Source organism: Crotalus tigris, unplaced genomic scaffold, assembly GCF_016545835.1.
Source record: "Crotalus tigris isolate CLP2741 ecotype Arizona unplaced genomic scaffold, ASM1654583v1 scf7180000017666.27876245, whole genome shotgun sequence".
In the NCBI taxonomy this organism is placed as follows: Eukaryota; Metazoa; Chordata; class Lepidosauria; order Squamata; family Viperidae; genus Crotalus; species Crotalus tigris.
This window is the reverse complement of record NW_024096551.1, coordinates 2,682,533-2,710,376: the sequence shown is the minus strand read 5'-3', so window position 1 is coordinate 2,710,376 and position 27,844 is coordinate 2,682,533. Positions and strand designations below refer to the sequence as shown.

Below are 27,844 nucleotides of genomic sequence, written 5' to 3'. Positions count from 1 at the left end.
GACCTAGGCTGCATCACAACTTCTTTAATGTCTCTAGAGGAATCCAGCCAAATGTACTGTAAGTTCTTGAACTGATCGTGTCCATCAAACAATCACATAGAGAGATTTAATCCAGTAATAAATTTACTGAATACACCTTTATTAAGTGAAACATACAACAATACAATAAATTTGTTATTATTTTCTATCAGTATATTCTACTGAATAAAAAAAATCTAGGAAAACTATGAGCACGAACTAGAGGCAGCCTCAAAAGTGAAAACATTCTGCCATACTGGAATTTTTGCTTTTTTTCATATATATAGCTAAATGAGAAAAAAAAATCAGAAGAATATTGTCAAATTAGTTTTCAGTATGAAATATAGAGTAGGAGTATTTCCTCTTTATAAATGCAAATTCATTTCACACTGAGGTAAGCTCCCTGGAGGGCCAATAGGTTTGTAGGGAGAATGATTTGGAGTAAGCAGTTCAGAAGCTTCTGGCCTCTTGAAATCTATGTCCAAATCATAAACATAATAGAAGACACATTTTGCTGCCATATATGAAGCTTTCCAATATGGTTAATATATGTAATTAATATAATGGGTCTGTTTGAATTCACTGTAGAGATTATATGAACCCAGACATTTATTCATTGCACTATGATTTAGTGAGACATATAATAGGGTAATGCAAGAAGCTCCCTATTTGTGCCTGCTTCCTACTGAATGCACAGATTTAGAAGATCTGAACACCAATGACAGGTATTTCAGAAGTAGGTCATACAATCCCATTATATTTTTTAACTTTTTCTTGTTCATAAATATTCAGAAGAAGATCTGTATATCTTAACGAGAAGAGGAAAATACAAGCAAAGAGGCTTTCAGGATGAAATATCCGTGGAGTCTCCACCCCTTTGTTTGCTCTTTTAAAAGCACAGGATTTTCTTGCCCGCTGTTTTTCCCAAAAGTTTTTTTGTGCTGCTATCAAACACACGCATGATGAATCTAGTGTTCATCTTACATAGTTTGGGCTTTTCCTCCCTTAGTCTCTTTTTTGGTCTGCTTTTCCACTGTGCAACAGGAAGGCAAATGAAATTTAATGTGATTGTAAGTACAAGGTTTGTTGTCATTGCTGATTTTATGTCCTTTGCAATTTAGGAATGCTTTTCTTTCTAGATCATACCTTTAGATTTTGATTGCTCTGTAATGATGTATTGGACAGTTCCTGTTTCATGTATGTCAACATCAGAAACCAACAGCAAAGAAATTATATTTAGAAAAAGGCTGCAGAAACTGAGAAAGAAATATCCAACAACAAAAGAAAACCTATTTTTCACTGAATTCCAAAATTTTGATCTGACTTCAACATATAAAACTGACAATAGTAATAGCATCCATGTCTCCAATAATCTTTTCCAAGATGGTCTTTTGCTGTGAATGTTGAAAGATACTATCCAACACATCTAAAGTTCAACAGGTCAGGAAAAGTTGGTTAAGAAGGTTATCTTCTTTGAAACGATCTGATTATTTCCATCATTTGAATATATGAAGATAAGACCAACCACAGCTTTTGGGAACTGAGCACATTTTCAATGGGAGATAGGAAGGCACATGAACCATAGTCCTGTGGAAGTCTTGATTGATTGATAAAGAATTGATTGATAGATTATGTGCCATTAAGTTTAAGTTAACTTTTAGTTACTATATAGACAGATTTTTCCCCATGATGATATGTTCCTAACTTATCATCACTTTAACAGAGTCCAATGATACTAGTTATTTTCTTTTACTTTCCACATGTCTCGAAATTAATGCAAAATTTTGCAGAAATTTAGATCTTCGCTTAGTAAGATAACTAATCTTGGTCATTGGCATCCCCAGTGAAAACTTAGACTGAAATGTTCATGAACCATTTGTGTGTTTTCTTGGATGTTCACAATATTCATCATCTCAAATACCAAAATTCAAAGGTATTAATATTCTTTTTATTCTCCTTCTTCAAACTCAAACTTTCACTCCCATAGAATATCACAAAAAATACTATTGCTTGCACTATTCTGTTCTTCGAAGATATAGACACATCACAACAACTGAATATTTTTTCCAATGCCTTCATGAATGCTGTACCAAGTACTAGTCTCTAAAGTTATTTTTGGGAGCAGGAAGAATTACATTCAAAACATGGGCAATGTGGTGTGCTACCACCAAACCTTGTGGGATTTTGGTGTCCTTCCCTGAAATCTTAGTAACAGTATGAGATTTCTATCATTTTAAAAAATAATAACTTTGTGGATCAGTGATTGTTGGGGACTTTTGACTATGGGATCCTTGGTGTCTCTAAGCTTGGTTGTTTTCTTGCAGATGTTTCATTACCCAACTAGATAACATCATCAGTATTTAAATGGAGTCAGATTTGCTCCTTGCACAGGACTAAATAGTTCAACCCTGAGCTGCAAATTTCTATTCTATTAATACTTTTTACTGTCATACACAGATCCACCAATTTGTTGGATTCCATGGCATTTTATGTGAATGAATGAACGAACGAACGAATGAACGAATGAACGAACGAATGAATGAATGAATGAATGAATGAATGAATGAATGAAGCAAGCAAGCAAGCAAGCAAGCAATCTAATCAAACAATAATCAAGGAAATTCTGAAATATTTGATCATACCTAACAGAAGGAAATCATTTCGTTATTCATTTTCAGTGTTTCATCCATATTACTTCAGAGAGAGACTGGAAAAGATTGCACTTTCCTGATCCAGAAATTTCATTGCAATTTCTGATATTTAATTATAATAACATGCTTTGTATCAAATTCCAATTTCTCTGACAATTAATATTGTCTCCAAACATTTTTACCAGCTTTATCGGCATGGTGACAGATCTCCTATTTCAAGTTTTCCCAGAAATACAGTCGGAGAAAGTACCTGGCCACGTGGATATGGACAACTGACTAAGGTTTGATAGATATTTTTAAAACATGTTCATTAACCCAAATACAGTATTATTTTAATTCCATTTACTATAGCTTTGTTTGTTCAAGACTGTGCTCAAATATTCAACATTTATTGACTTACAGAAATTGATTTACAGATGATCTCCAAGGTCCCTTCCAACTTTATTATTATTATTATAAATATCTTATCCAAACTTTACAGCATAATTTTTTTAAGATTCAATAGAGCTTTTAAATTATTGATAGGTAAAAATGTTTATTGATTGTTTCAAGATATTTAACTACATGTTATACTACTGCAGACTGGAACCCAGCAGGCATATCAACTTGGGCAGTGGTTAAAAGATAGATATAAGAACTTCTTAAGTCCTTCATACAAGCCAAAAGAGGTAAGAATGGGAAATATTTTTTTATTTCTTTTATACAGTGCTTTTTTTCTAAAAAAAAAAAAAAGGTGCTGGAACTCACACACATCATACAACCCTCCTTGCCTACCCTACAAGGTTCCATCCAAAAAAGGTAGCCGAACTCCATTCTGGGTATTCTATGAGGAAAAAAGCCCTATTTTATATCCAGTAATATTTTATTTGACATGAACTGAAAGTCAGCTCATTTAGGGATACTTACAATACAAAGTGGACTAAAAATTACAAAACTGAAATTAGGTGTATTTGATAGATGGAGTAGTCCAACATCAGTCTAGTTGTTTGAAATTCCCAAGAGATGCAAACACTTCCCCTGTGACAGGGTTGTTTCTTATTTCTTGCCACTCCTTTCCTATCCCAATGGCAGCTTTTGTGATGGCAGGAAAGAACAAAGAAGTCCAATGGAACAGTCATTTTTTTTTTGTACCCTTACTCTGTATCTTTCTATCTATCTCTCCATTTCCTGGCACAGAGAGGGGGGGGCAAAGGCAAAGGCAGAGACAGAGACAGAGACAGAGACAGAAAGTAAGAGAATTGTGTTTTCATCACTCCCTGCTCTCAAATTCTTCTTTTTTTCATTGCTTGTAACAAAGAATGTATGGGAATCAGATATTTGAGCTTTCATTTGAGGTTATAAAGTATAAACCATATAAAATATTTAATATAAACACAGACAACTTGGGAATCCTGATTGGATTACATGTGTAAGACACAGCCATATCATATTGATGACATTTAAAGACAAACATTTCTTCAATCAAAATTTATCACATAGGCTTTTTACTGGAATTTATATCATTCCCATTAGCAATATACATGTCCATATATGATGACATGACATAAATCATATTAAACAAGGAGATAAGCAAATGCATAACAATAATTTTAAAAAGCATGGTTACAAAGAAGATCAGGTTAGCAACTCTTTATTTTTCCTTTTCTAGATTTATGTCCGAAGTACAGATTATGATCGAACTATAATGAGTGCTCAAGCTGTCCTGGCTGGTCTCTTTCCTCCTTCAACCGAAGAAAAGTGGAATCCAAACATTAATTGGCAACCTATTCCAGTTCATACTGTGCCCATTTCAGACGAAAAGGCAAGGAAGCATGTTACATTTTAACTCTCTAATAGTACCTTAACTCGTTTAATAGTACTTTGTACCCTGTGGTGCAGAATAGGATATGATGGCTGAACATAGCTGTGGGTTTGTGTCATCTCAGATTGCAAGAAAAGTACAGATCCTTGGATATTCATATATATATATATATATATATATATATATATATATATATATATATATATATATATATATATATATATACACACACAAAATTAGAATGCTGGAAGGAAAGATAGCATTGTCTCTTATCAGAGAGGGGAATTATGGAATTACCCATAGAATAGCTTCCTCTGGAAATTTGTACTGTTGACCTTTTGAAAGGTTTTAAAAATCTTGCCTTTTTCCTAAGGCTTTAGCAGGGTGTAGGACAACTGATTCAACCAGCCATTTTGCTGGAGCCCACTCACCACAGGACAACTCACCACAGCCAATTTGCCACAAGACAATTCTCCACAAGACAATTCAATGTGGGATAATTCAAGACAGGGACAAGTGAATTGCAGGAGCCTTGTCTTGCTTTAAGTTTAAACATTCTCAGTTTAGAAGTCCTTAAGGCTGAGTGCAATTCATCTCTTGAGTTATTTAATTGTCCTGCAGTGCATTGGCCATAGTGAGTCAGCCAGGACGAGTCAGCCAGGACAAGATAGCCATAGCGAGTTGGACAGGGTGAGTCAGCTGCAGTGAGTTGTCCCATTCCAGTTTTGGGATGTTAACAGAGCCCAGTCTGCATTTAGTCTGCTTTATTAAAGAGTTTTTATCTGGTATCTCTATTATTTTTATCATTTTTAAAAAAAAAAAGATTTGCTTTTATACATAATTTTATTTCATTCACTATCTAGACTTGATTGAAAGATGGGCAGCCATATATATTTGCATAATAAGTACATAATAAAGAAAACAAGAAAAATTATATGCAGTAGTTCAGTGACTTCAGAGAGCTGAATTAGTTTTTGGCAAGGGAAACTGCATGTATTCATTGCTTATATTCACTGTATATACATATACGTATATACACATATACACATACACACACACACACACATACACTTACATATATAACCTTTATTATTTTTATAAATAAGTCAGCCAGCTGGCTTTCATAGATAAGCAGAGCTATGGTCTCTCACTTTCTAGCCTGATGCCTTAATCACTAGAGAACTGGCTCTCTTGTACTGTAGACATGCAACTCCAATATGTTGCATTATTATGTTCACATATCATTTATGAATATAAAGTATATGTATGTATTCACACTCACATATATACATACTTGCAGCAGGCAGTATTTTTTTTAATGCCAAGAGTCAGAATATATCTTCTGGCAGAACTCTGAAACAGTATGAATTACACACAATATAGACACCTTTATAATACATTACATTAAGGTGACTAACTTTTTTACAATGAAAAGGAGGACACAAATAAATTGAAGAAAAAATATTGTAAAAATTGGCTTGGCCCATGGAAGGTCAATCACCTGCTGCGCCCCTGCCCGCAGCCACCCCGCCAGCACCACTGCCCTGCCATGTAGAGCAGGCCCCGCAGCTCCCAAAGCACCAGCTGCACCAGCTCTGGCCCTGGGGGGCAGCCCACCATCGACACACCCCGCCTGCAGCTGCCCCGCCAGCACCACCACCCACCCTGCGCATCCCCATGTAGAGAGGGCCCCGTGGTTCCCACAGCATGGTATCTTCGGAACTAACTAGGAGATGGTGTAGTTGGGTAGCAGGCAGGGGTGCTAAGTTCCTGCCAATTCGCCTTCACTGCAGACAATTTGCATGTGCAAAGTTTGCTGGTTGGGTGTTTGGCACGCTCAGCAGCAATTCCTATTGGCTTTCAAAAGCCAATAGGGAGAGTAGCACAGCTCATGCAAAAGTTGAAAAAAAACCATCAAAAAAAGGTGCCGGAACGCCGTTCTGAGTGTTCTACGAGAAAAAAAAAAAGCCCTGCAGATTAGTCTTCAAATATTAAAAAGGAGGACATGTAGGAGGACACTTTTCAAGGGTGGACAGAACTTACAAAAGGAGGACTGTCTTCCCTAAAGGAGGACGTTTGGTCACCTTAATTACATATAATATGTAAAGTGAAAGGGAGGTCTTGTGCCTTTATTAATAGTACAAATTCCAGTTAGGTTAGCTAAATGGACCATGAACAGGAAAATAATTATATAAAGAGGCCATTCTAGTTATTTAATCATTATTTTTATTTTTTTTTATTTTTCTTGTAGTTGTTAAAATATCCTAATTATAGATGCCCAAGTTTTAATGGATTACTACAACAGGTCATACAAGAAATGAAAACCAAGAACGAACTGCAAAAATATATGGTAAGAAACAGAAACAAAAAAAAAATAACCACGTTTCTTCTGTTACTTTGAAAGGTATTTATACCATCAAAAACTGCAAGCTTAATTCCATGTTACTACAATTGCTGTTTGAAGATCTTTCCATTAGAAAAGTACTACTAGTATAAGCTTCCTCAAAATAAGAAGTGAATGGAGTGACACAAAAGGAAAACAAAAACGTAGTTTCAGCTGAGCAAAGTAAAGCTCCTCTTGCTTTGTGCACAGAGTCAAAATGGCTGCCATTTAACCCATGTGGCTCTTTTACGTGCCTGCAAACACAAATATGATCTTGTACATATATATATATATATATATATATATATATATATATATATATATATATATATATATATATATGTCTTAGTATAGAAGTCATAATAAAAGGACTGAATCCAGACTTATGGCACACCTGGCAAATTTAATCAACTAATATTAGTTATGTGGGGAAAGAACTATTTTAAAAGTGGCTAAAGGGAAGTGGCTAAAACATTGTATTGGTTTATTACATTGTATTGGTTTATTATTGCCTGAAGATAAAACTTTCTGCTGATTTTTATCTGGGAAAATGAATAAATCCATGACTGCTGTTTCATTTACTTGTGATAGGGGAGGCAAAGTCAAAGGATGATACAGCAACAAGGAGATTGTTAACATATTAACATATTAGATTCTTTTTATGCTCAAAGTAACTCCCAATACAACCTTCTTTATTCAGAAAAAACTGTCTTTATTCACAAAAGTCTACTTATTCACTATTTTTTTAAAAAAATGATTTTATTGAATTTTATAGGATTTGGGATAAAATAGGATCAGGGTAGGGTTGGAGTTTAGGGTAGGGTTGGGATCAGGATTAGGGTTAAGACAGGGTTGGGGTTAACATTGGGGTTATCCCCCAGTAACATTTTCAATATTTAGCAAACAGACTATTATCCAGGTACATATGTTTAGCTAACAATAGTTAATATAGTAATAGATAATTGTAGTAAGTATAATAAACAGTAATCATAAACAGTATTAATTACTCAATGGATAACATTCTTCTTACTAGTATGTATTCAAAATAACATATCACATTCATTTCTCACTTGTTTATTTTCCCAACCATTGGTAGAAATTATCTCATGTTTTAAAGTAAACTGAATCTTCTTTTTCTTTAATCTCTGCACATTCTAAGATTTTCTTAATTAAAACCTCTTCAGTTGGTAAGTTTTCATTTTTCCAATATTGGGCAAATACAATTCTCGCTGCTTTCAATACATGAAATATTAAATATTCATTCTCCTTCTCATGATATTCCTAACAAAAACAGTTCTGGTTTGAATTCTATCTGTTTTTTAATCATCTTTTCCAGCCATGTATGTATCTTAACCCAAAACCTTTTTACTTTAGGGCATGTCCACCAAATATGATAACAAGTACCTGGTCTTTGTTTATATTTCCAACAATTATTTTAAGTATTTTTAAACATTTTCTTTCGCTAATCTTATTGGTGTCATATGCCATCTATAAAACATTTTATACAAGTTTTCTTTATATGAAACTGCGTTAGTTAATTTAATATTTCTATCCCATAATTTTTGCCAGTCTTCCAAATCTATAGAATATCCAAAGTTTTTTGCCCAAACTATGATTGTTTCTTTTACTTGTTCTCCTTCCATCTTTAAATTTAGCAGAAATCTATAAAGTTTCTTAATCAAGTTTTCATCTGTTTTTAACAATATTTGATCCAGTTCTGTCTGTTCTTTATAAAATCCCATTGTCTTTACATCTTTTTCATATCTCGTTTGAATTTGCAAATATGGCCACCATGCTAAATCAATACCTTAATAATGATGATGATAAAGTTGGAAGGGATCTTGGAGGTCATCTAGTCCAACCCCCTGCTCAGGCAGGAAACCCTACACCATTTCAGACAAATGGCTGTCTAGTTTCTTCTTAAAAACTTCCAATATTGGAGCATTCACCACTTCTGGAGGCAGGTTGTTCCACTGGTTAATTGTTCTAACTATCAGGAAGTTTCTCCTTAGTTCTAGGTTGCTTCTCTCTTTGGTTAGTTTCCACCCGTTGCTTCTTGTCCTGCCTTCAGGTGCTTTGGAAAATAGCTTCACTCCCTCTTCTTTGTGGCAGCCCCTGAGATATTGGAACACTGCTATCATGTCGCCCCTCGTCCTTCTCTTCGTTAAACTAGACATACCCAATTCCAGCAACTGTTCCTTATATGTTTTAGCCTCCAGTCCCTAATCATCTTTGTTGCTCTTCTCTGTACTCTTTCTAGAGTCTCAACATCTTTTTTACATCGTGGTGACCAAAACTGGATACAGTATTCCAAGTGTGGCATTACCAAGGCATTGTAAAGTGGTATTAATACTTCATGTGGTCTTGATTCTATCCCTCTGTTAATGCAGCCTAGCACTGTGTTGGCTTTTTTGGCAGCTGCAGCACACTGCTGGCTCATATTTAAATGATTGTCCACTAGGACTCCGAGATCCCTCTCACAGTTACTACTATTGAGCAAGGTACTCCCTATACTATATCTGTGCATTTGGTTTTTCTTGCCTAATTGTAGAACCTTACTTTTTTCACCATTGAATTTCATTTTGTTAAATAGCGCCCAGTGTTCAAGTCTGTCCAGATCCTCCTGTATCCTAAGCCTGTCTTCTGGAGTGTTGGCTATTCCTGCCAGCTTGGTGTCATCTGCAAATTTGATGAGTTCCCCATGTATCCCCTCGTCCAGATCATTGATGAAGATGTTGAAGAGCACTGGGGCCAGAACAGAGCCCTGGGGCACCCCACTTACACACTTCCCTCCATGTAGATGCGGTTCCATTGAGGACCACACGCTAAGTACGGCCGGTCAGCCAGCTACGGATCCATCTGGTGGTGATGCTGTCTAACCTGCATTTTTCTATCTTATCAAGTAGTAGGTTGTGGTCTACTTTGTCAAATACCTTACTGAAGTCTAAGTAAATTATATCCACAGCATTCCTCTGGTCCACTAATTTTGTCACTCAGTCAAAGAATGCAATAAGATTTGTCTGGCATGATCTGTTTTTCACAAATCCATATTGGCTTTTGGTAATGACTTTTTTTGCCTCTAGGTGTTTGCTGATTCATTGTTTGATTATCTTTTCCAGAATCTTCCCAGGTATTGAGGTCAGGCTGATAAGTCTGTAATTTTCTTTGTCCTTTTTTCCCCTTTTTTTTGAAGATGAGAACTACATCAGCTCTTTTCTAGTCCTCTGGTAGTTCCCCAGTGCTCCAGGATCTTTGAAAAATATAGTTCAGTGGTTCTGAGATCACATCTGCCGGTTCCTTAAGAACCGTGGGATGTAATCCATCTGGTCCTGGTGATTTGAACTCGTCTAGGCTGGACAGGTGTTCACTTACCATTTTCTTGCCTATCTTAAGTTCTATTTTTAATTTTGTTTTTTATGGCACTATTTTTGATAGGTTGGTCTGTTTTTTCCCTTTGTGTAAAGACAGATGCAAAAAAGAAGTTAAATAGTTCTGCTTTCTCCCTGTTGCTTGTCACCTTCTTGCCACTTTCACCCACTAATGGACCAATCGTTTTCTTCACTTTTTTCTTGTTCTTTATATGTTGAAAGAAGCTTTTTTTGTTATTTTTGACTTTGGTTGCAAGCCTTAGTTCATTTTGAGCCTTAGCTTTCCTCACTTCGTCTTTGCAGGCTCGGACTATTTGCTGATATTCTGACTTAGTTATGTGTCCCTCTTTCCACTTTCTATACTTGTCCTTTTTATCTTTCAATTGATCAGAGAGTTCTTTATGCAGCCATGCTGGTTTCTTTTGAGAGCTGTTATTTTTTCTCTTTGTTGGTATTGTGCTAGATTGGGCCTTTATTATCTCACTTTTCAAAATTTCCCAAGCCTCTTGAGTTGTTTTCCCCTGGAGGATTCTCATCCATGGAATCCTTCCCAAACCCTCTCTAAGTTTATTGAAATTAGCTCTCTTGAAGTCCAAGACTCTAGTTTGACTGTGTTCTAGTGCTTGTGCTTCCATAATGTTGATTTCCAATATTGTGTGATCACTTCCTCCCAAGGTTCCTATGGCTTCAATACCTTCTATCATTTCATCTCTGTTAGTGAGGATTAGATCCAATATGGCTAATCCCCTAGTTCCCTTCTCTACTTTTTGGGAGACAAAGTTGTCTGCTAGATTTGTCAGGAATCTGTTTGATCTTCCACTTGGTGCAGAATTTGTCTCCCAGTTGATGTCAGGGTAGTTAAAATCCCCCATTACTATTGTGATGTTCTTCCTACATACCTTAGTTAGCTGACTAGCAAAAAGTTCATCTATTTCCTGTGTTTGGTTGGGTGGCCTATAGTATACACCTATGGCAATGTTGTTTCCCCCCACCCTTTTATATTGACCCATATGCATTCAGGACAGTTTTTATCATTGTTGTGCTCTATTTCTGTAGAGATGTAGTTATTTCTTATATAGAGAGCAACTCCACCTCCTCTTTTATTTGATCTGTTTCTTTTAAATAATTTAAATCCCTCTAGCTGTGTGTTCCATTTGTGGGTTTCATCCCACCATGTTTCCATTATGGCAACAATATCATATCTGCCCTCATTAACCTGAATTTCTAGTTCACCCTGTTTGCTGTTCATACTCTTTGCATTTGTGTATAGACATTTGAGTCCTTTATGACCGACCCTGTTTTTACTTCCTACATAATCTGTGTGGTGCCTGAGTTCCCCTAATGTCTTACCACCTATTTGGTTAGTGCACTTTGTGGCATTCGTTATTAAGAGCTTGATTTTGCTTGACAGCAAGGTTGGTATTTTTGTCCACACACATATCTATGTTACATGTACTGATAACACTATTGTTTTTAGATTGCCAGGGACAGGGATGTTCTGTATCAGTTAGCTCACTGTCCCTGCTGTTTAGTTTAAATATTCCTCCAGAAAATCTGTGAATTTATAGCCAAGTAACTCAGTCCCTTTCTTTGATGGACGCAAACCATCTCTTTTGTACATTTTTTAATGGGACTAGCTACTGACATCATGACTGATATATTCAAAACCTTCTCCTTTACACCACTTCTTTAGCCACATATTGAATTGTGCTATACGCTGGCCTTTTCCATTTTGGTCCTTATACACTGGTATACTTGTTGTAAATCTTGTCTATCTTTCCATTTTCCTTCATTATCCAAGATATCTTTATAAGTCACAACTTTGTCATAGTTAATTAAATTTGGGTAAGCAAAAGCTTCCATTGTTGAAAGCCATTCAGGTAGCTTAATATAGATTTTCTCCTTTATTCTTTCCCATTCCAAAAGAAATACATTCCTTATAAAATGGTTTTGAAAATATCTCTGTGTTTTATTCTTCCCATACCATAGAAAGGCATGCCAATCAATTTGTAGGTCATGCTCCCCTAGGTACAGTAATCTTTTATTTCTCAGCATTATCCATTCTTCCGGCCATAGTAAAATAGCTGCTTGATAATATAATCTCCAATCTGGGAATCCAAATCCTCCATTATCTTTAGCTTGTTATAACATTTTCACTTTAATTCATGCTTTTTTCCCCTTGCCAAATAAATCTCAGTATTGTTGCATTCAAGTCATCAGAAAAAAACCTTTCCAAATTTTACAGGAATCATTTGAAATATGAAGAGTATTTTCGGTAAAATATTCATTTTCACTGTAGTTATTCTTCCTAACATTGACAGTTGAAGATTTTTCCAATTTTCCAAGTCCAATTTTATTTGTTTAACAATCTTTCATAATTGTCTTCTTTTAATCTTACACATCTTGCTGTTAAATAGATTCCCAAGTACTTGACTTTTTTAACTATTTGTAGATTTGTCTTTTTTGTAAGTTGATTTTTCTGTTTATCTGTTAAGTTCTTTGTCAATACTTTAGTCTTTTCTCTGTTTATTTTCAGGCCTGCCATTTCTCCAAACTTTTCTATTTTCCCCAACAATTTAGTGCTTGTTTCAAGTGGCTCTCCCAAGATAAAAACCAAGTCATCAGCAAAGGCTTGTAATTTATATTTTTGGTCTTTTATCTCCAATTTTTTAATTTCTATATCTTGTCTAATATTTCTAGTCAATACTTCCAGTGTTAATATAAATAGCAATGGGGATAATGAGCAACGCTGTCTTGTATCTTTTTTGATATTAAAATTTTCTGTATAATCTCCATTTAAAATTATTTTAGCAGCTTGTTTATGGTAAATTGTTTGAATTGCATTTATGAAAATTCCCCCAAAATCCATTTCCTCCAACTGCTGGAACATAAATTGCCAGTTTAGATTATCAAATGTTTTTTGTGCATCAAGGAATATTAATGCCACCTGTTTCCCTGGGTGGTTTTCATAGTACTCTAGAACATCAAGGATCATTCTTAAGTTATTTTTTATCTGTCTTTTAGGTAAAAATCCATTTTTATCTGGGTATATAAATTCAGTCAAGAATTTCTTTATTCTTTCTGCCATTATCGAAGCAAAAATTTTATAATGCACATTTAATAGCGATATTGGTCTATAGATTTTTATTTGTGTGAGATCAGTGTCTTCTTTAGGTATTAAAGTAATGTTAGCTTCAGTCCACGACTTTGGTATTTTAGCCTCCAAGAGTATTTCATTACACAGTTCTTTCAAAGTCAGACTTAATACATCTTGTAATGATGTATAAAATTCTGTGGGAAGTCTATCTGGGCCTGGAGTCTTATCCTTTTTTTGCCTTTTTATGGCTTCTGTAATCTCCATCATTGATATTTTTCCATTTAGTATATTTCGAATATTCTCTGGAATTTTTGGCAAGTCTGCTTTTTTAAAATACAGCTGTATGTTTTTCTTTAGGAACTTCCTCTGCCTTCTAAAGTATCTCATAGTAGTCTTTAATGATTTTTTTTCATTGCATCATTTTGGAACTGTAATTCTCCTTTTGAATCTTGTAGCTTATTTATCATTCTTTTTTTTCTTTCTTTTTTCAGTCTATATGCTAACCATCTCCCCGGCTTATTGGTGTTTTCAAAGAAATTCTGTTTGGTCCATTTAATCTGTTGAGCCATTATTTCCGTCTCAGCCAGGTTTAATTTATGCTTTATTATCTCCATTTGTTTCCCGAGCACTTTCTTTTGTCGATCTTATTCTGTTTCTTGTGTTGGTAGGCATTGAAGAGGCAGAGTAATAAACAGGTACTTTTTTTATTTCAGGCTGAACAGAATTCAAAACAAGATGGCTCTGCCCCTTTTGATACATTCACCCTAGGGTGTTGTCAGCCAATGAATGCAACATATTTTCCCGCTCAAATGCATCCTAGTCAGCCCTTGCAGACAGCAAGTCTGGTCCAGCAGGCCACGTGGACTGCTGATTGTTTCAGGGCAGCTCCCTGCACCTGTTCCCAATTAAGCTTAGTACATAACACCCCTCCCCTCTTGGATCTTTAGCACATACTTCCTATTTTACAATATTACACACGTTCCCATAACACACATTATAACAGTCAATAATACACAACATTATAGGTTCTCCAACACAATATTAAAATACTATACATTTCCATTTCAAGGAGCATACATAAGCATTTCAGTTTGTAATTTAAAAAATACATAAGCATTTTCTTTAAGCTTGCAGTGACAGAAACCTTACATAGTCCTTCAGAAAATTAGGTGGGCCCTTGGCCCATTCCGATTGTCTTGGAGCTGCTGCTAGTGCCTGATCTGCAAGCTCGTCTGCCAGGCTCGGCAGACCGGGACTTTGGGACCCGTTTGATATGGGAGAACCTGGATCGTGAAAGCTAGCCTGTTCCGGTAGACCCAAGCCTGTCCATTCGGTTTTGGCTGGCCTATTCCGGTAGGCCCAATCCAGAGTTCTGCGGTGGAGAGGAATTCCCCTGATCAGCATAAGGAGCCGGTTGGAATCACTGTCCCGTTGGCGCAAAGCCTGAAGAAGGATCGGTGACATAAGCCAGTTGAACACAATGTCCCATGGACGCAATGCCAGAGTAAGGAGCTGCAAAACCTTGGCAAAACCCCTGTTTAGTGAATGCAATGTCCCGCTTTCACCGAGTGGCAGGGATTCACAATCACAATTGTGGTCCTCCTCCCCCCCAGAACAGAGTCAGGAGCAGAAGGATGGCTAAGTAACCTCCATTGCAGCTGGTCAATGTGCCTGCACAGCACACGACCATCCTCCAATGCCATTTTGTATGAAAGTGGCCCAGTAACCTTGCTTATCTTGGTGTTAGCTGCTGGGAAAATATGTTCTAATCTTTTTGTTTCTCTCTTAGCTTTTTTCTGGTATGGTGCATAAAGGTGGCTTATATCTAGGTATCTATTGATGACTGATTTGTCTCAATGCCAATCTTCCAGGAATTTCCTAGTATTATTGGATTAGGTTAGTCTTGGATGCTCAGTTTCTGAGTTGAAACTATTGTTGAATTGTTCATCAGTTGTGAGATTAAGGAGCTTTCATTGTACCTTCTCACTGTTAGTTGTTGTTCCTGGATGTACTCTGTGAATCTTCTGCCTGTCTTACTATATAGTGTGTGTTACAGTCCTTACACTATGTATTGTGAATGACTCCTGTTTTCTTCTTCTAGAGCTTCTGATCTTTTGGATTTCTTAGGATGTGTTGGAGGGCTTTGATTGGTTTATGTGCTATGGCAATGCCATATGGTTGTAATAGTCTGTAATGTCTCTGATGTATGACAATATTATTCTTTTCATAGTTTGTGTTGGTTATACTATAACGGAGGGAGTGGTCAAGCACATTTTGACAAAGTTGCAAATATCCATTTTGTTGAATGATTTGCCCATTTGTTGTTGGATGATGTATTAATTTGTAATTAATTTGTTGTCATTTATTGTATAATAAGAAACTTTCAAGAAGAAAAACCACACTAGTAAGGCAAGCTACTGCATATAAAGAGGGAGCAAAACCCACAATCACTGGCATTCCTGATGTTACCTAGTTGAATGTTGAAACATGTATAAGAAAACAACCAAGCTTAAAGAGCACAAGGACTCCACAGTTCAACACTGGAACGACAGATATTCTGTTCTATCAATACTTCATGAAAAGGAAAATGATGTGCTTGGTGTGCCTGGAGGTTATTTTTACAATCAGTAGATGACTATAACAGATGATGTTATTGTTTCTGTGATCAGAAAACTATTGCTGGGTCATTCTGGCAAGATAGTGGCAGGGAGTGGTTTAAGTTTAATGGTAGAATAATAGATTACAAAATATTAGAAATTTAAATAAGAAAGCTGTAATCTTCAGTTAACATGGAATATTTTAAGGTGAGAGCTTTATAAACTTTTTTCTTATAGATTATAAACATTCATGTTCTCAAGGTCAGCTAGACTAGGAAACCAAAGTCATGTAGGGCAATGCTACTTTTATTGTAAAGACATAGTTAACAGAATCTTGCAAGTCTGAGTGCAATTCTCCCTTCCTCCTTTATCTTCACGAGAACTATGAAAGATTGTTTCTGAGATGTTTTGTCTGGCTACATCAGCTCTCTTTTAACTGATTATTGTGTTACAGTTCTTTCTCCTGTATTTCTAGGCCATTCCTTCTGCCCTTTAAACAGCCTGAGACTTTGCGAAAGAAACTAGGCCATTATTTTTCATTTGCCCTATTTTAGTCAACTCTCTTTCCTATATTCCAATAATCCCTTCACAGGATCTTGTGTAGAATGCCAGTTTCTAAAAGGCAAAATAAATAACATATCAGTCAAAGTACAAAGATGAGTATATGTTTGAATGTACAGATGACTGAATATTGTGGTTTCATCTTTCAGGCACTGATACAAAAGGTTGCCTACAACTTGGGATATGACATTAAAAAACTGATGGATTTTCAAAACATGTTATTCTGGAAAGTGTATGATACTTTAAAAGTTCAGGTACTTTTAAGACATTATTGTGCTCTCTCCAATATTTGTGGGCTGTGATTCATGATTCAAAACTCCATACAACTTCTAATAAGAACTTGAATGATCAGATAATTGGTTAACTGCACTATAGTGAAATAAAAGCAAAACCAATGTGTGTTTCCTTAAATATAATTGAATTCCATCTGTCCAAAACTCTAGTCATTTCTGACTGACCATAGTTTCTTTCCAGATACAAAATCATTCAACACATCTGAAAACAGGATATTTAAAAGACAAAGTTCTATTTAAACTTTAGGGGGAAATTGATCTTTGTGCAATTTGTCAGAAGTTGAGAGTATTATATGGGAATGGATCAGTAGATTCAGAGAGTCTCATTTTTATCTAACAAAAGGGACAAACTAGATCCTACTTAAATTATTTACACATGCACAGTAAACTATTACCATACATCTCTATTTTACAAAAACTAAGTGCAGGCAGAAAATTCCTGAAAACAAATAAACATATTCTTTCATTTCACATGGGGGAAAACATGTATGTACCTTTGAAAAGCCTTAGTAAAGAGATTTTCAGTTCACTTTTGCTGCCTGTAACAGCAATAGCAATAGCATTTAGACTTATATACCGGTTCACAGTGCTTTACAGCCCTCTCTAAGCAGTTAATATTAATAATGGCAGTGAGGCTTTTTCTACTCAGAAAAGTCTGTGTGCAAAATAATAGAAGTCATGGGATTATTACTAAGCATAGCTTACTTTTTTTATCTTCCCTTATTACTATAGGAAATTCACAAACTTTGTTTGCCAAGATGGGCTGATAAAAAGACTATGGAACAGATGAAATTTCTGCTGGAATATTTGGTAAATGCCGGTTTGGGGAGACAATTAAAAAATGAGAAATCAAAACTACAAGGAGGCAAGTATTCTTTTAATTGTATATTTATTTGTTTAGCCTGATTTTCAGATTTATGAAAATGTAAAATATATTATCATAGTGGGAGCCTTAACATATGAATATACTGTATATAAAAAACTCTTGTGCATAATTTATTTCAATTGTCAATATATTTTAGAGATCAACTTTCACTTAGACACTTTTACATAGACGAGACTCTATTTAGCTCTTAATGTTTGGCTCAACAACCTAATGCTTAATTATTTCTCTGACCCTGTGCTGTCCTCTTCTTTTTTTAAAAAAAGATGTAGTTTTTATTAAGAATTAAAACTAAGAATTTTAATTTATAAAGGTAGCCACTTCATCCCATGGTGTTGGATAAGCACACCACGGTCTCATGCAGATGCTTGGTAGGAGAAAAGAAAGTATTGATCCCTAAGGCATGCCACACAGTAGGGTATGAATGTAATGTCTATCTAAAAAATAAATTGCCTCATCATTATAATGTACAACAGATTAATAGCAGAAATATGTTTCGAAATGCTTTTTGAAAGTATTTAATTATTTAAATTTTGGTTATTTATTTAACCAAAACATAATAAACAACTAAATAGTACAAACAATGGTGTTATTTATGAACAGATTTCTTTAAAATAACAAAATCAGATGTCTGTATAAATACTTTTAAATTTTTATGTACTGGTAACATTTAAAAATGCACATTAATATTTCTATCCAAAGAAATATTTCTATATATTAACATGTTAGGAAGTGCCCATCTTCATGGTATTTATTTTTAGCATCCTGTAGTTTGACTGATACAATTTTAAAAATGCAGAAAAATGTCAGTAAAGTTTTCCCGCTAAACTTTTCTTTGCTCTTGTGATAATTTTTTTTAGAGAATTTTATTTCATACACTTTTTACAGTCCAAAGAAACATGTTACTTTTCCATTAAAAATATATATTTATTGGCTGTGAAAAATCTGGAAGGTTAATAAGTAGAATACTTTATCTTACATGAATTTATGAGTCTTGGAAAAATGAAGAGCGAGACTTCATTATATTTATTTTTCAAATTCTTCAAAAACTGTTGGCCAAAATGCTTAATTTAATAAAAAAAAACCATTTTACATAGTCAATACATTCACACAGCCTAGAAAGATATTGGTTAATATGAAGCCATTTTTATGGGGTTCTAATACCATTCATAAATTATTCTAATAATTTTATACCACAAAGAGTTGCAAACTCACCAAATTTCTAACCAAGTCCTTTTTCCATATTTTTCAAAAATTTCTATTTTCAAATACTACAGCTCTCATGTTCTTTTTAATCTCCATGAAGGTATCCTTGTGAAACATATTCTGGAAAAAATTATCAACGTCACTAAGTGCAAGAATCGATATAAAATGATAATGTATTCAGCAGTAAGTATTATCATTTATAGCACCCAAGGATCATGCAGCTTACAGACTCTTGCTATGACACAGCCATACATTCTTCTTATTATTAATAATATATTCATATACTGAAAATTGAGCTGAAGAAGCTTCTTGGATGAGAAGTGAAATGTCTTCAAAGAAAAAGAAGAAAGTCCAGTTGCCTCATGAAAAAGCATCTTTGGGATATTAATATACTACAGCATAGTCCTTGTCAATTGGAAGAATTGACATGATCTCTAATTTTTGGTGACTAATTAGGGAAGAGATTATAAAATATATACAGAATATCCAAATTTAATATACATGACTGAATAAGTCTTTTTAAGAAATGTATGAAAAACAAGGTTGCAATAGAATGTCAAATATTTCCATATTTTCAATCCACAGCATCATCTGCCCATTGATGTAGCAATATAAATCATACTAATATTGATAAGCCACCACAAGGATAAGTGGAATAATTTATAAATTGCCAGTGGAAATATGTTTGTTAATTGTAGGGAAATAAGATTCAAAAGAACCAAAGAATCTCAGCTTCAATTCTTTATTTCAGTTATTTCCTCAGATAACCTTCTAAGGTAGTTCTCTTCGCAGTTAAAGTGAAGAATTCTGCAGTTATATTTATTTACAGGTAATCCTTGATTTTCAACCACAACTGAGCCCAAAATTTATGTTGTTAAGTGAAACATTTGTTAATGAGTTTGGGCCTGTTTTACAACCTTTTTTGCCACAGTTATTAACTGAATCACTGCAGTTGATTCTGGCTTCCCCATTGACTTTGCTTGTGAGAAGACAGCAAAAAGCGGTCATGTGACCCTGGGGCATTGAAATTTGAACCAGATCTGAATTTTGATCACATGATCATGGGGATGTTAATACAATCGTGGGTTGTATAAACAGAGGCATAGAATCAAGATCATACAACGTTCTAGTACTGTTGTGTCCTGAGCCTGCAAAAGCAGGCTTGGGACGTTGCATTGGTCCCGGGCATTCCAAAAGCTGCCCGGGACCAGACAGAGCGGCGCCAGCATGTGCACAAGGTGGTTGCTGCCCAGGACCAGACAGAGCAGCGCCGGCCTTGTGCACATGTGCAAGGCATGAAAACGCTCTGTTACTGTTGCTTGTTATTGTACGGGTCCTGGCCATAAAAAGGGGCCTGCGAGCCTCTTGTTTTTGTTGGTTAACAAATAAAGAGCTGTTAAACTTCGCTATGCTTATTCATCATTCGCAAGCGAATGGAGAACACAACGCTGGCGACGAAGGTGGGATCCTTTGCAAACGAAAGAGAAAGTTTTAAGGACTTATCCAGGAAGTCCTACAGAGGGAAGACGGCTTCTGAATCAGCGTCCCAGCCTGCCAGTATAGTGTCGCTGGAGGGTGAGCTTAGCTAAAAGACCCTTTCCCCAAACAGAAGTTTGCAGAGGAGCAAGTGGAAGTATGATGGCGAAGATTGGTCGTTTGTCTGATTTTGATGTCTCACACCCAGAGAGATGGAATTCCTACGTTGCAAGGGTGGAGAATTACTTCAGAGTAAATCAAGTTAGAGAAGATGGCTTGAAGGCTTCAACTCTTTTGTGGGTCTGTGGACAAGAAGCTTTTGAGATTGCAGAGAATCTAGTGGCCCCTGCACCTCTGGAGTCAGTAACATATACTGACTTGAAGAAACTGTTGAAGGAATATTTCCAGCCAAAGTTGTCTGTTATTGCTTGGAGGCATGTGTTTGAGCAGAGGGAGCAGAGGCCAGGTGAATCTGCTACGGATTTTATTGTGGCCTTAAGGCGAGCAGCCAGACCTTGTGAGTTCAAAGATCTGGAAGAAAGACTGAGAGACCGCTTCATATGTGGGTTAAGGAACAGAGACTTACAGCAGAAGATTTTTGGTAAAGAAGAAGTTTCTTTCCAAGATGCTCTATGAGAGGTGACAGCTGAGGAAGCAGCAGGAAGCAGCAGGCGGGGCTGTGAAGACCTTACGGCTCATCAGGAGCCCTCCAGAGACAACTACCGTTCATCAAGAGGACGCTCGAGAAAGATTGGAAGCGGATCCTGAAGAAGAGTTGGATAGACTTCACCAGCCAGCTGAAAGAAGGCAGAAGGAATGTCCAGACAAAGCCCAGCATCTCTTCAATGCTTCAGGTGCGGAGAACGCCACAAGCAAGCTGAATGCGGGTTCCGCTCCGCCATTTGCAGAGCGTGTGGCAGGCAAGGCCACATCGCATCCATCTGTTTGGGTCGCCAGAAGGTCCAACCTCATGAAGAATTGCATCTGAAAGGTACCAGGGTCCCCAGCCAACATAGGGTGGGTTTCTGCGCATTGCACAGGAGTATTTTGAGGACAGGGACACATAAGCCCCTTAAGAAGAAGCTTTCCCTTAATGTAAGGCTGCAAGGGGTTCCCTTATCAATGGAGTTGGACACGGGGTCTGTTCTTTCCATTATTTCATTAACACATTCAAAAGGATATGCAGCAGCAGTGGCCTTCGAGTTAAACTCAGGCCATCGAATCTAATACTTACTGATTTTCAGAATTTTATGGTGTGTGTTAAGGGGGAGGCCACCCTTAGAGTACAGCATAAGGATTTTGAAGGTCCCCTAGATGTGGTGGTTGTTGGGGGTGAACATTGGACTCGATTGGTTCGAGGCTCTGGGAATCCAGGTAACTGGGCTGCACCATTTGCAAATGTTGAGTCTTGCAGATGTCTGCAAGGAGTTTGCAGATCTGTTTAGTTCAGAGCTAGGATCCTACAAGGGGCCTCCAATTTCGCTACAGTTAGACCCAACCACCACACCCATCAGGGTTAAGCCTAGGAGGGTACCTTTTGCCCTCAAAGGCAAGATTGATGCTGAGCTGGACAAATTGCTTCAGCAGGGCATTCTAGAACCTGTAGATTCAAGTCCATGGGAAACCCCCATAGTAAAGCCTCTAAAGGCTAATGGGGGCATACGTATATGTGCAGACTACAAGTGCACACTGAATAAGGTGCGGCAACAGCACACTTATCCAGTACCTGTGGTAAGTCACATTCTGGCCTCCCTCAAGGGGGGGCGCATTTTTGCAAAGCTTGACCTGGCACAGGCCTATCAACAGCTACCTGTTGATGAGGCAGCTGCAAAGGCCCAGACTATTATAACTCACAGAGGGGCATTTAAGGTCAAGAGACTGCAATTTGGGGTAAATGTAGCTCCTGGCATATTCCAAAGTGTCATGGAGAGCATACTTCGAGGTAGTCCTGGGGTCTGTCCCTATTTTGATGATATCCTCATTGCTGGAGAGTCATCTCACAATTTAGCAGAGAGATTAAGGGCTGTCTTGCTTCGTTTTCGAAAAGCAGGCCTTAAACTAAAGAAGGATAAATGTAAGATAGGAGTCACTTCTACTGACTTCTTAGGATTCAGGATAGATGCTCAAGGCATTCACCCTGCTGAAACTAAATTGCAAGCCATCCAGCAGGCCCCAAGCCCTAAATCTAAGAGTGAGCTGCAAGCCTTCTTGGGGCTATTAAATTTTTACCTTGCTTTTCTCCCACATAAGGCTGCTGTGGCAGAGCCATTACACAGGCTCTTAGACAAGCAGGCTCCTTGGCAGTGGACTAAAATCCATGACAAGAGTTTCAATGAGGTTAAGGCCTTGCTCACATCTAATGCTGTTTTAGCACATTTCAATGCCTGTTTGCATCGCCTGCGATGCATCTCCTTATGAGGTGGGAGCTGTACTTAGCCATCTGAAGGTTGATGGGACACAGGTCCCTGTGGCTTATTATTCAAGGACTCTGTCTTCTGCAGAGCGGAATTATGCTCAAATTGACAGAGAAGCCTTGGCCATAGTGGCTGGCATTAAGAAATTTCATGATTTCTTATATGGCCGCCATTTCACAGTCTATACTGACCACAAGCCTTTGCTGGGTTTGTTTACAACTAACAAACAGACCCCACATATTATTTCTCCTCATATGCTGAGATGGTCCATTTTCCTGTCAGCATATGGCTACACTTTAGTCCACAAACCAGGAAAAGAAATGGGTCATGCAGATGGCCTGAGCAGACTACCCCTGAACCAATTAGAGCCAGATCCTGCTCCAGCTATTAATATTCTGTCAATTCAGGAGTTGCCTGACTCTCCCCTCAATGCTAGGGATGTGGCTGCAAAAACTGCCACTGATCACACGCTTACACACGTGCTGACATGGGGTGTTGTCAGGATGGCCTGACAAGTGCACAGATACTGTGTTCCAAAGCTTCTGGCACAAGAAGCATGAGTTTTCCACTTTCAGGGGATGCCTGTTATGGATAGCAGGGTAGTGATCCCAGCCTCATCGAGGTCTAGAATCTTGATCTCTCTGCATGAGGGACATCCTGGCATAGTCAGGATGAAAATGCTTGCACGCAGCCATCTTTGGTGGCCTGGACTCGGTAAAGCCATTGAGGCCCAGGTGCACGGGTGCCAAGTGTGCCAACAGTCTCGGCCTAAAATGCCTCAGGCCCCAGTACATAGGTGGGAGGAAATTCAAACCCCATGGTCTAATGTGCATATAGATTATGCTGGGCCCTTTCAAGTTCAGAGAAGAGCAACTAAAATGATCAAAAGCCTGGAGACAAAAACATATGAAGAACGGCTGCTGGACTTGGGATTGGCTAGTCTAAAGAAAAGAAAAAACAGGGGTGACATAGCAGTATTCCAGTATTTGATGGGCTGCCACAAAGAAGAGGGGGGGGCACGTTATTCACCAAAGCACCAGAGGGCAGGACAAGAAACTGATAAAAGAGAGAAGCAACCTGGAATTAAAGAGAAACTTCTTGACAGTGAGGACAATTAACCAGTGGAACAGCTTGCCTCCAGAAATCATGGATGCTACATCACTGGAGTTTTTTAAGAAGAGACTAGACAGTCACTTGTCTGAAATGACATAGAGTCTCCTGCTTGAGCAGGGGGCTGGACTAGAAGAGTGCCAAGGTCCCGTCCAGTTCTATTCTATTCTATGTTGCAAAGGTCGTAAGTCATAAGTCACAAGTCGCATTTTTCAGTGCTATTGTAACTTTGAACAGTCATTAAATGGTTGTAAGTCTAAGGCTACCTGTACTTAGAAGTCAGATCTACATGAACTATGTGGTATTTACTTTTATTAACATGTGCTAAGGATCTCCCAGTCAATCTCTGATTGACTACCTTTGGCCTAACTGAACAGTTATGGGAAGGCTGAGGGCCCCTATATGGATTCGGCCACATTACACAAGTGCACTGAATTTGGGGTGATAATTTGGAAAGTTTTCTTTTTATTTATTTTCTTTTATGTTAGGGCTTATTCAAACATTTTTGTGCTTCTCATCTCAAAGTGACAAAGTACTGTTGCTACTGTACTATATATATATATCTGGGCTGCCAAATATTTGTTCTGGTTGAACTTGAAACAATGGTGTCACAGAAATGAGACTGAGGAATAATGGGATACCCACTGACATCATGGCAGGCTGTAACAGGGAACCTCTCAGAGTTAAGAAGTTTGAGATATTAAATACACTATATATACACAATTCAACGTTTTGCTATTTTTCTTTCTATTTTAGCATGATATGACAATCATTGCTCTCCAAATAGCACTTGGTGTTTACAACCAGTTATTACCTCCTTATGCTGCTACCCATATTTTTGAGCTATATAAAGAAGACAATGGGCAAGTATTAATTCACAGATACAATAAATAACCATGATTTCTTGAGTAAGATTTTGCATACTGTAAATATATCCATACTCTCACAATGCACTGATATTCAATTTACAAGAACATATACATTTGGAAAAGAGAAAGAAACTTGTAGTTCTCATTTTGTATGTCCTATATTATCTGTCTCTCCCCCCCCACACACACACACACACATATGTACACATCCATGTTTAGGCCAATTCTTTTCATTGTGTGAAAATAGAAATAGGCATTTGTGTTGTAAACCAAATAGAAGAGTAGTAAATTCTATTAATACTATGATTATTCTTTAATGATATATTGATTTGCCTTTCTTCCTCTTTGGGATGATACATATTCAGAAGTTATACTATTGAGATGTATTATCGGAACAGCACTGCCGTTGAACCCCATTTGCTCACTTTGCCAGGATGCACAAAGGCTTGTCCATTAAACAAGTTCCAAAACCTGGTTGCTCCTATTTTACCAACAAAGGAATGTTGAAAGAGGTAAGACATTATCATGTTTCCATCTATTTACTTGAGATTTTAATAAAATAGTGGAAACAAAATTAACAAGAGGTTACCTACATTTCCAGATCCCTTTAATATGGTGCTTTCTAAGCATTTTTCTTCATCACCAAAACTGCATATAAAAAAGTCCTTTTTACTGTGTATTAGAAAGTCCTTATTTAAATGTCCTTGTGATTGGATAATGGATTTGTGTGTTATTATCCAAAGCATTTTTACTTAATATTGGGTAGTTTATACAGGTTTGAGAAGCACTGTTTTAATGTAACTGCTATTCTTCTTCAGAAGTTAAGTTGTAAACTTGAGGAATTCAATATCTCATTTCATCTTGTCTTATTCTAAATTATTAAAAGCCTACTAGTCTTTTTATTACCCCACTGCTGAATGTAGGTTTAGAGTATGTTAGAAAGGACTCTATCTCCTTACATGAGTTTAATTAATTGGTATGAAGGAATAACAATTCAGTGTCTGATTTGTAGACTCAGGTGAGAGTATCACATTATGGAAGAAACCAATTGTCCAATCAAGAGCTAAGGAGAAATTTCTTATCAATGAGAACAATTAATCAGTGAAATGACTTGCCTCTGGAAGTTATACGTGCTTCATCATTGGAGGTTTTCAATACAGCTAATTGTCCAGAATGGTGTAGGATCTCTTGCCATGATTTGGATTAAAAGATCTCCAAAGCTCCTTCCAACCCTATTATTCTATGTTCTACAGAAACCATTCTCTAGAAATCAAATTAATACCATACATATTTTCTGGAAAATATATTGCAGTACACATATGGTTTAAACACAAATTAGTATATACTTTGTATATCTTATCATCAATCAGCCACCCACATATACTGTATGCATGGCTATTAATCTTGATGGCTAACAATTGTTTTCAGTATCAGAAGCAGTATATTTCAAATACAATGAGTCCCAAAAGTCTTAATGCAGTTTTAAAAGCATAAGATTTGTGTATTTAATGTGTAATTAGTTTGTCCACATTTCCTAAATATATCTTTATAAATATTAACATTGAGCATTCTTGCATTTGGCTCTCCTTTCTCACCATTTCCCAGGAAGAAATCAAAGCAATGAGGAACAAAATAATCAACATCTTGAATGGAAGGTCAACAATTACCAGAACAGTGAAAATGTTTTTAAGATTCCCATAATCAAATCACACTTCTTATGAATCTTCTACTAATTAAAAATAAAAAATAAAGTGATTTTTTTATCCTGCTGTTTTCTTCCATTGCCTGAAATTGTAGAGTTAAATAATGTTCATCAGAATTCCATTCTCCATGAAATATAGAAGTCATATTAATATGACTCCATATCATCCAGGTAACAATTTTATTTACCTATTGGTTAGATTACATCAGTGGTTCTCAACCTGTGGGTCGGGACCCCATTTGGGGTCGAATGACCATTTCACGGGGGTCACCAAACAAGGCTGTCTGCCATTTTTTTCCGTTTTCTTTGGCCACGCCCCTGGCACCCGGTGATGTATAAGTGGTTGGGGGTCACCACAACATGGGGAACTGTATTATGGGGTCGCGGCATTAGAAAGGTTGAGAACCACTGGATTACATGAAACTTACACACACCAGAACTATCAGGGAGGATGTCAGGAAGGTTTTTAAGAAGAGATTGGACAACTATCTGTCTGAAATGGTATTGGGGTTCTTGCCTGAGCAGGCGATTGTACTAGATCTCCAAGGCCCTTTCAACTCTTGTTATTCTATTCTGTTCTATGTAACACACAAGGATCCCTGGGAACTTTTGATATTTTCATGAGATGTTGGAACAATTAATTACACCAGAAGTAATGTATTTGATTCATTGATTGATTGATTGATTGATTAAGCCATGTAGGAGATGACCAGGCTAAGCCTGAGGGAGGGGTTCAACACATCATCAGTCCCTTTGTGCCCAGGAGAGATCTTAGTCCAGCCCATCTTGAGTTCTGTTGATTTTTATCTACCACCAATTCATTTTGACCATTAATAGTCCAGATTTTTGTAGAAAGTGTTAGCTTGCAATAAATCTGTATTCATTGGAACTGCTTTGTCTCCTGATTTCCTGTGCTTGACATTAAACTACTCTACAACACCAAAAATTTCCATGGCCTCTGAAAGACCCAAGCAATGGCATCCAATCCCAGAATTGCAGCAACAGCAAACAAGCCAGATGCCAAAATGGATTGAAAGACAATATGAGAAATTTAGCATCAGATATTTCAGCATGTACAAGTCCTGAATCAACAAATGCCTCCCCGGCAACTCCCACAGACTGCTGCACCACCCAGGGCCAAATTCCAGTGGCCACCACACTGATTCCCAAGATTCTTAGCTGCCTATCACAAAGATTCAACAAGATGAGAGCATTCCTAGCTCAGTGAGAAATATTCATTGGCACCATACCAGGGGATTTTCCCACAGATAACAAATTTCCCCCATCCTCAGTCTGTTAATTAATTCCACTACCAGATGTGCATTTCTACTCAACAAACACAACAACCCCATCTTAGATAACTTCCAGGTTTCCCAGGTTTAAACAACACTCTGGAGATCCCATTCAGATGGAGA

General features: G+C 37.0%; 1 protein-coding gene across 1 annotated transcript; it reads left to right on the top strand.

Annotated features, from left to right (window-relative positions):
• The first annotated feature begins 924 nt into the window (after positions 1-924).
• ACP3 (acid phosphatase 3) lies at positions 925-27,313 on the top strand. Its single transcript, XM_039336070.1, has 11 exons — positions 925-1,088; positions 2,855-2,950; positions 3,251-3,337; positions 4,318-4,470; positions 6,722-6,820; positions 16,626-16,730; positions 17,502-17,634; positions 18,959-19,041; positions 24,615-24,721; positions 25,093-25,239; positions 26,333-27,313. The coding sequence occupies exons 1-10, from the start codon at positions 978-980 to the stop codon at positions 25,232-25,234; spliced, it is 1,116 nt and encodes a 371-aa protein (XP_039192004.1). The 5' UTR covers positions 925-977; the 3' UTR covers positions 25,235-25,239; positions 26,333-27,313.
• The last annotated feature ends 531 nt before the right edge of the window (positions 27,314-27,844 follow it).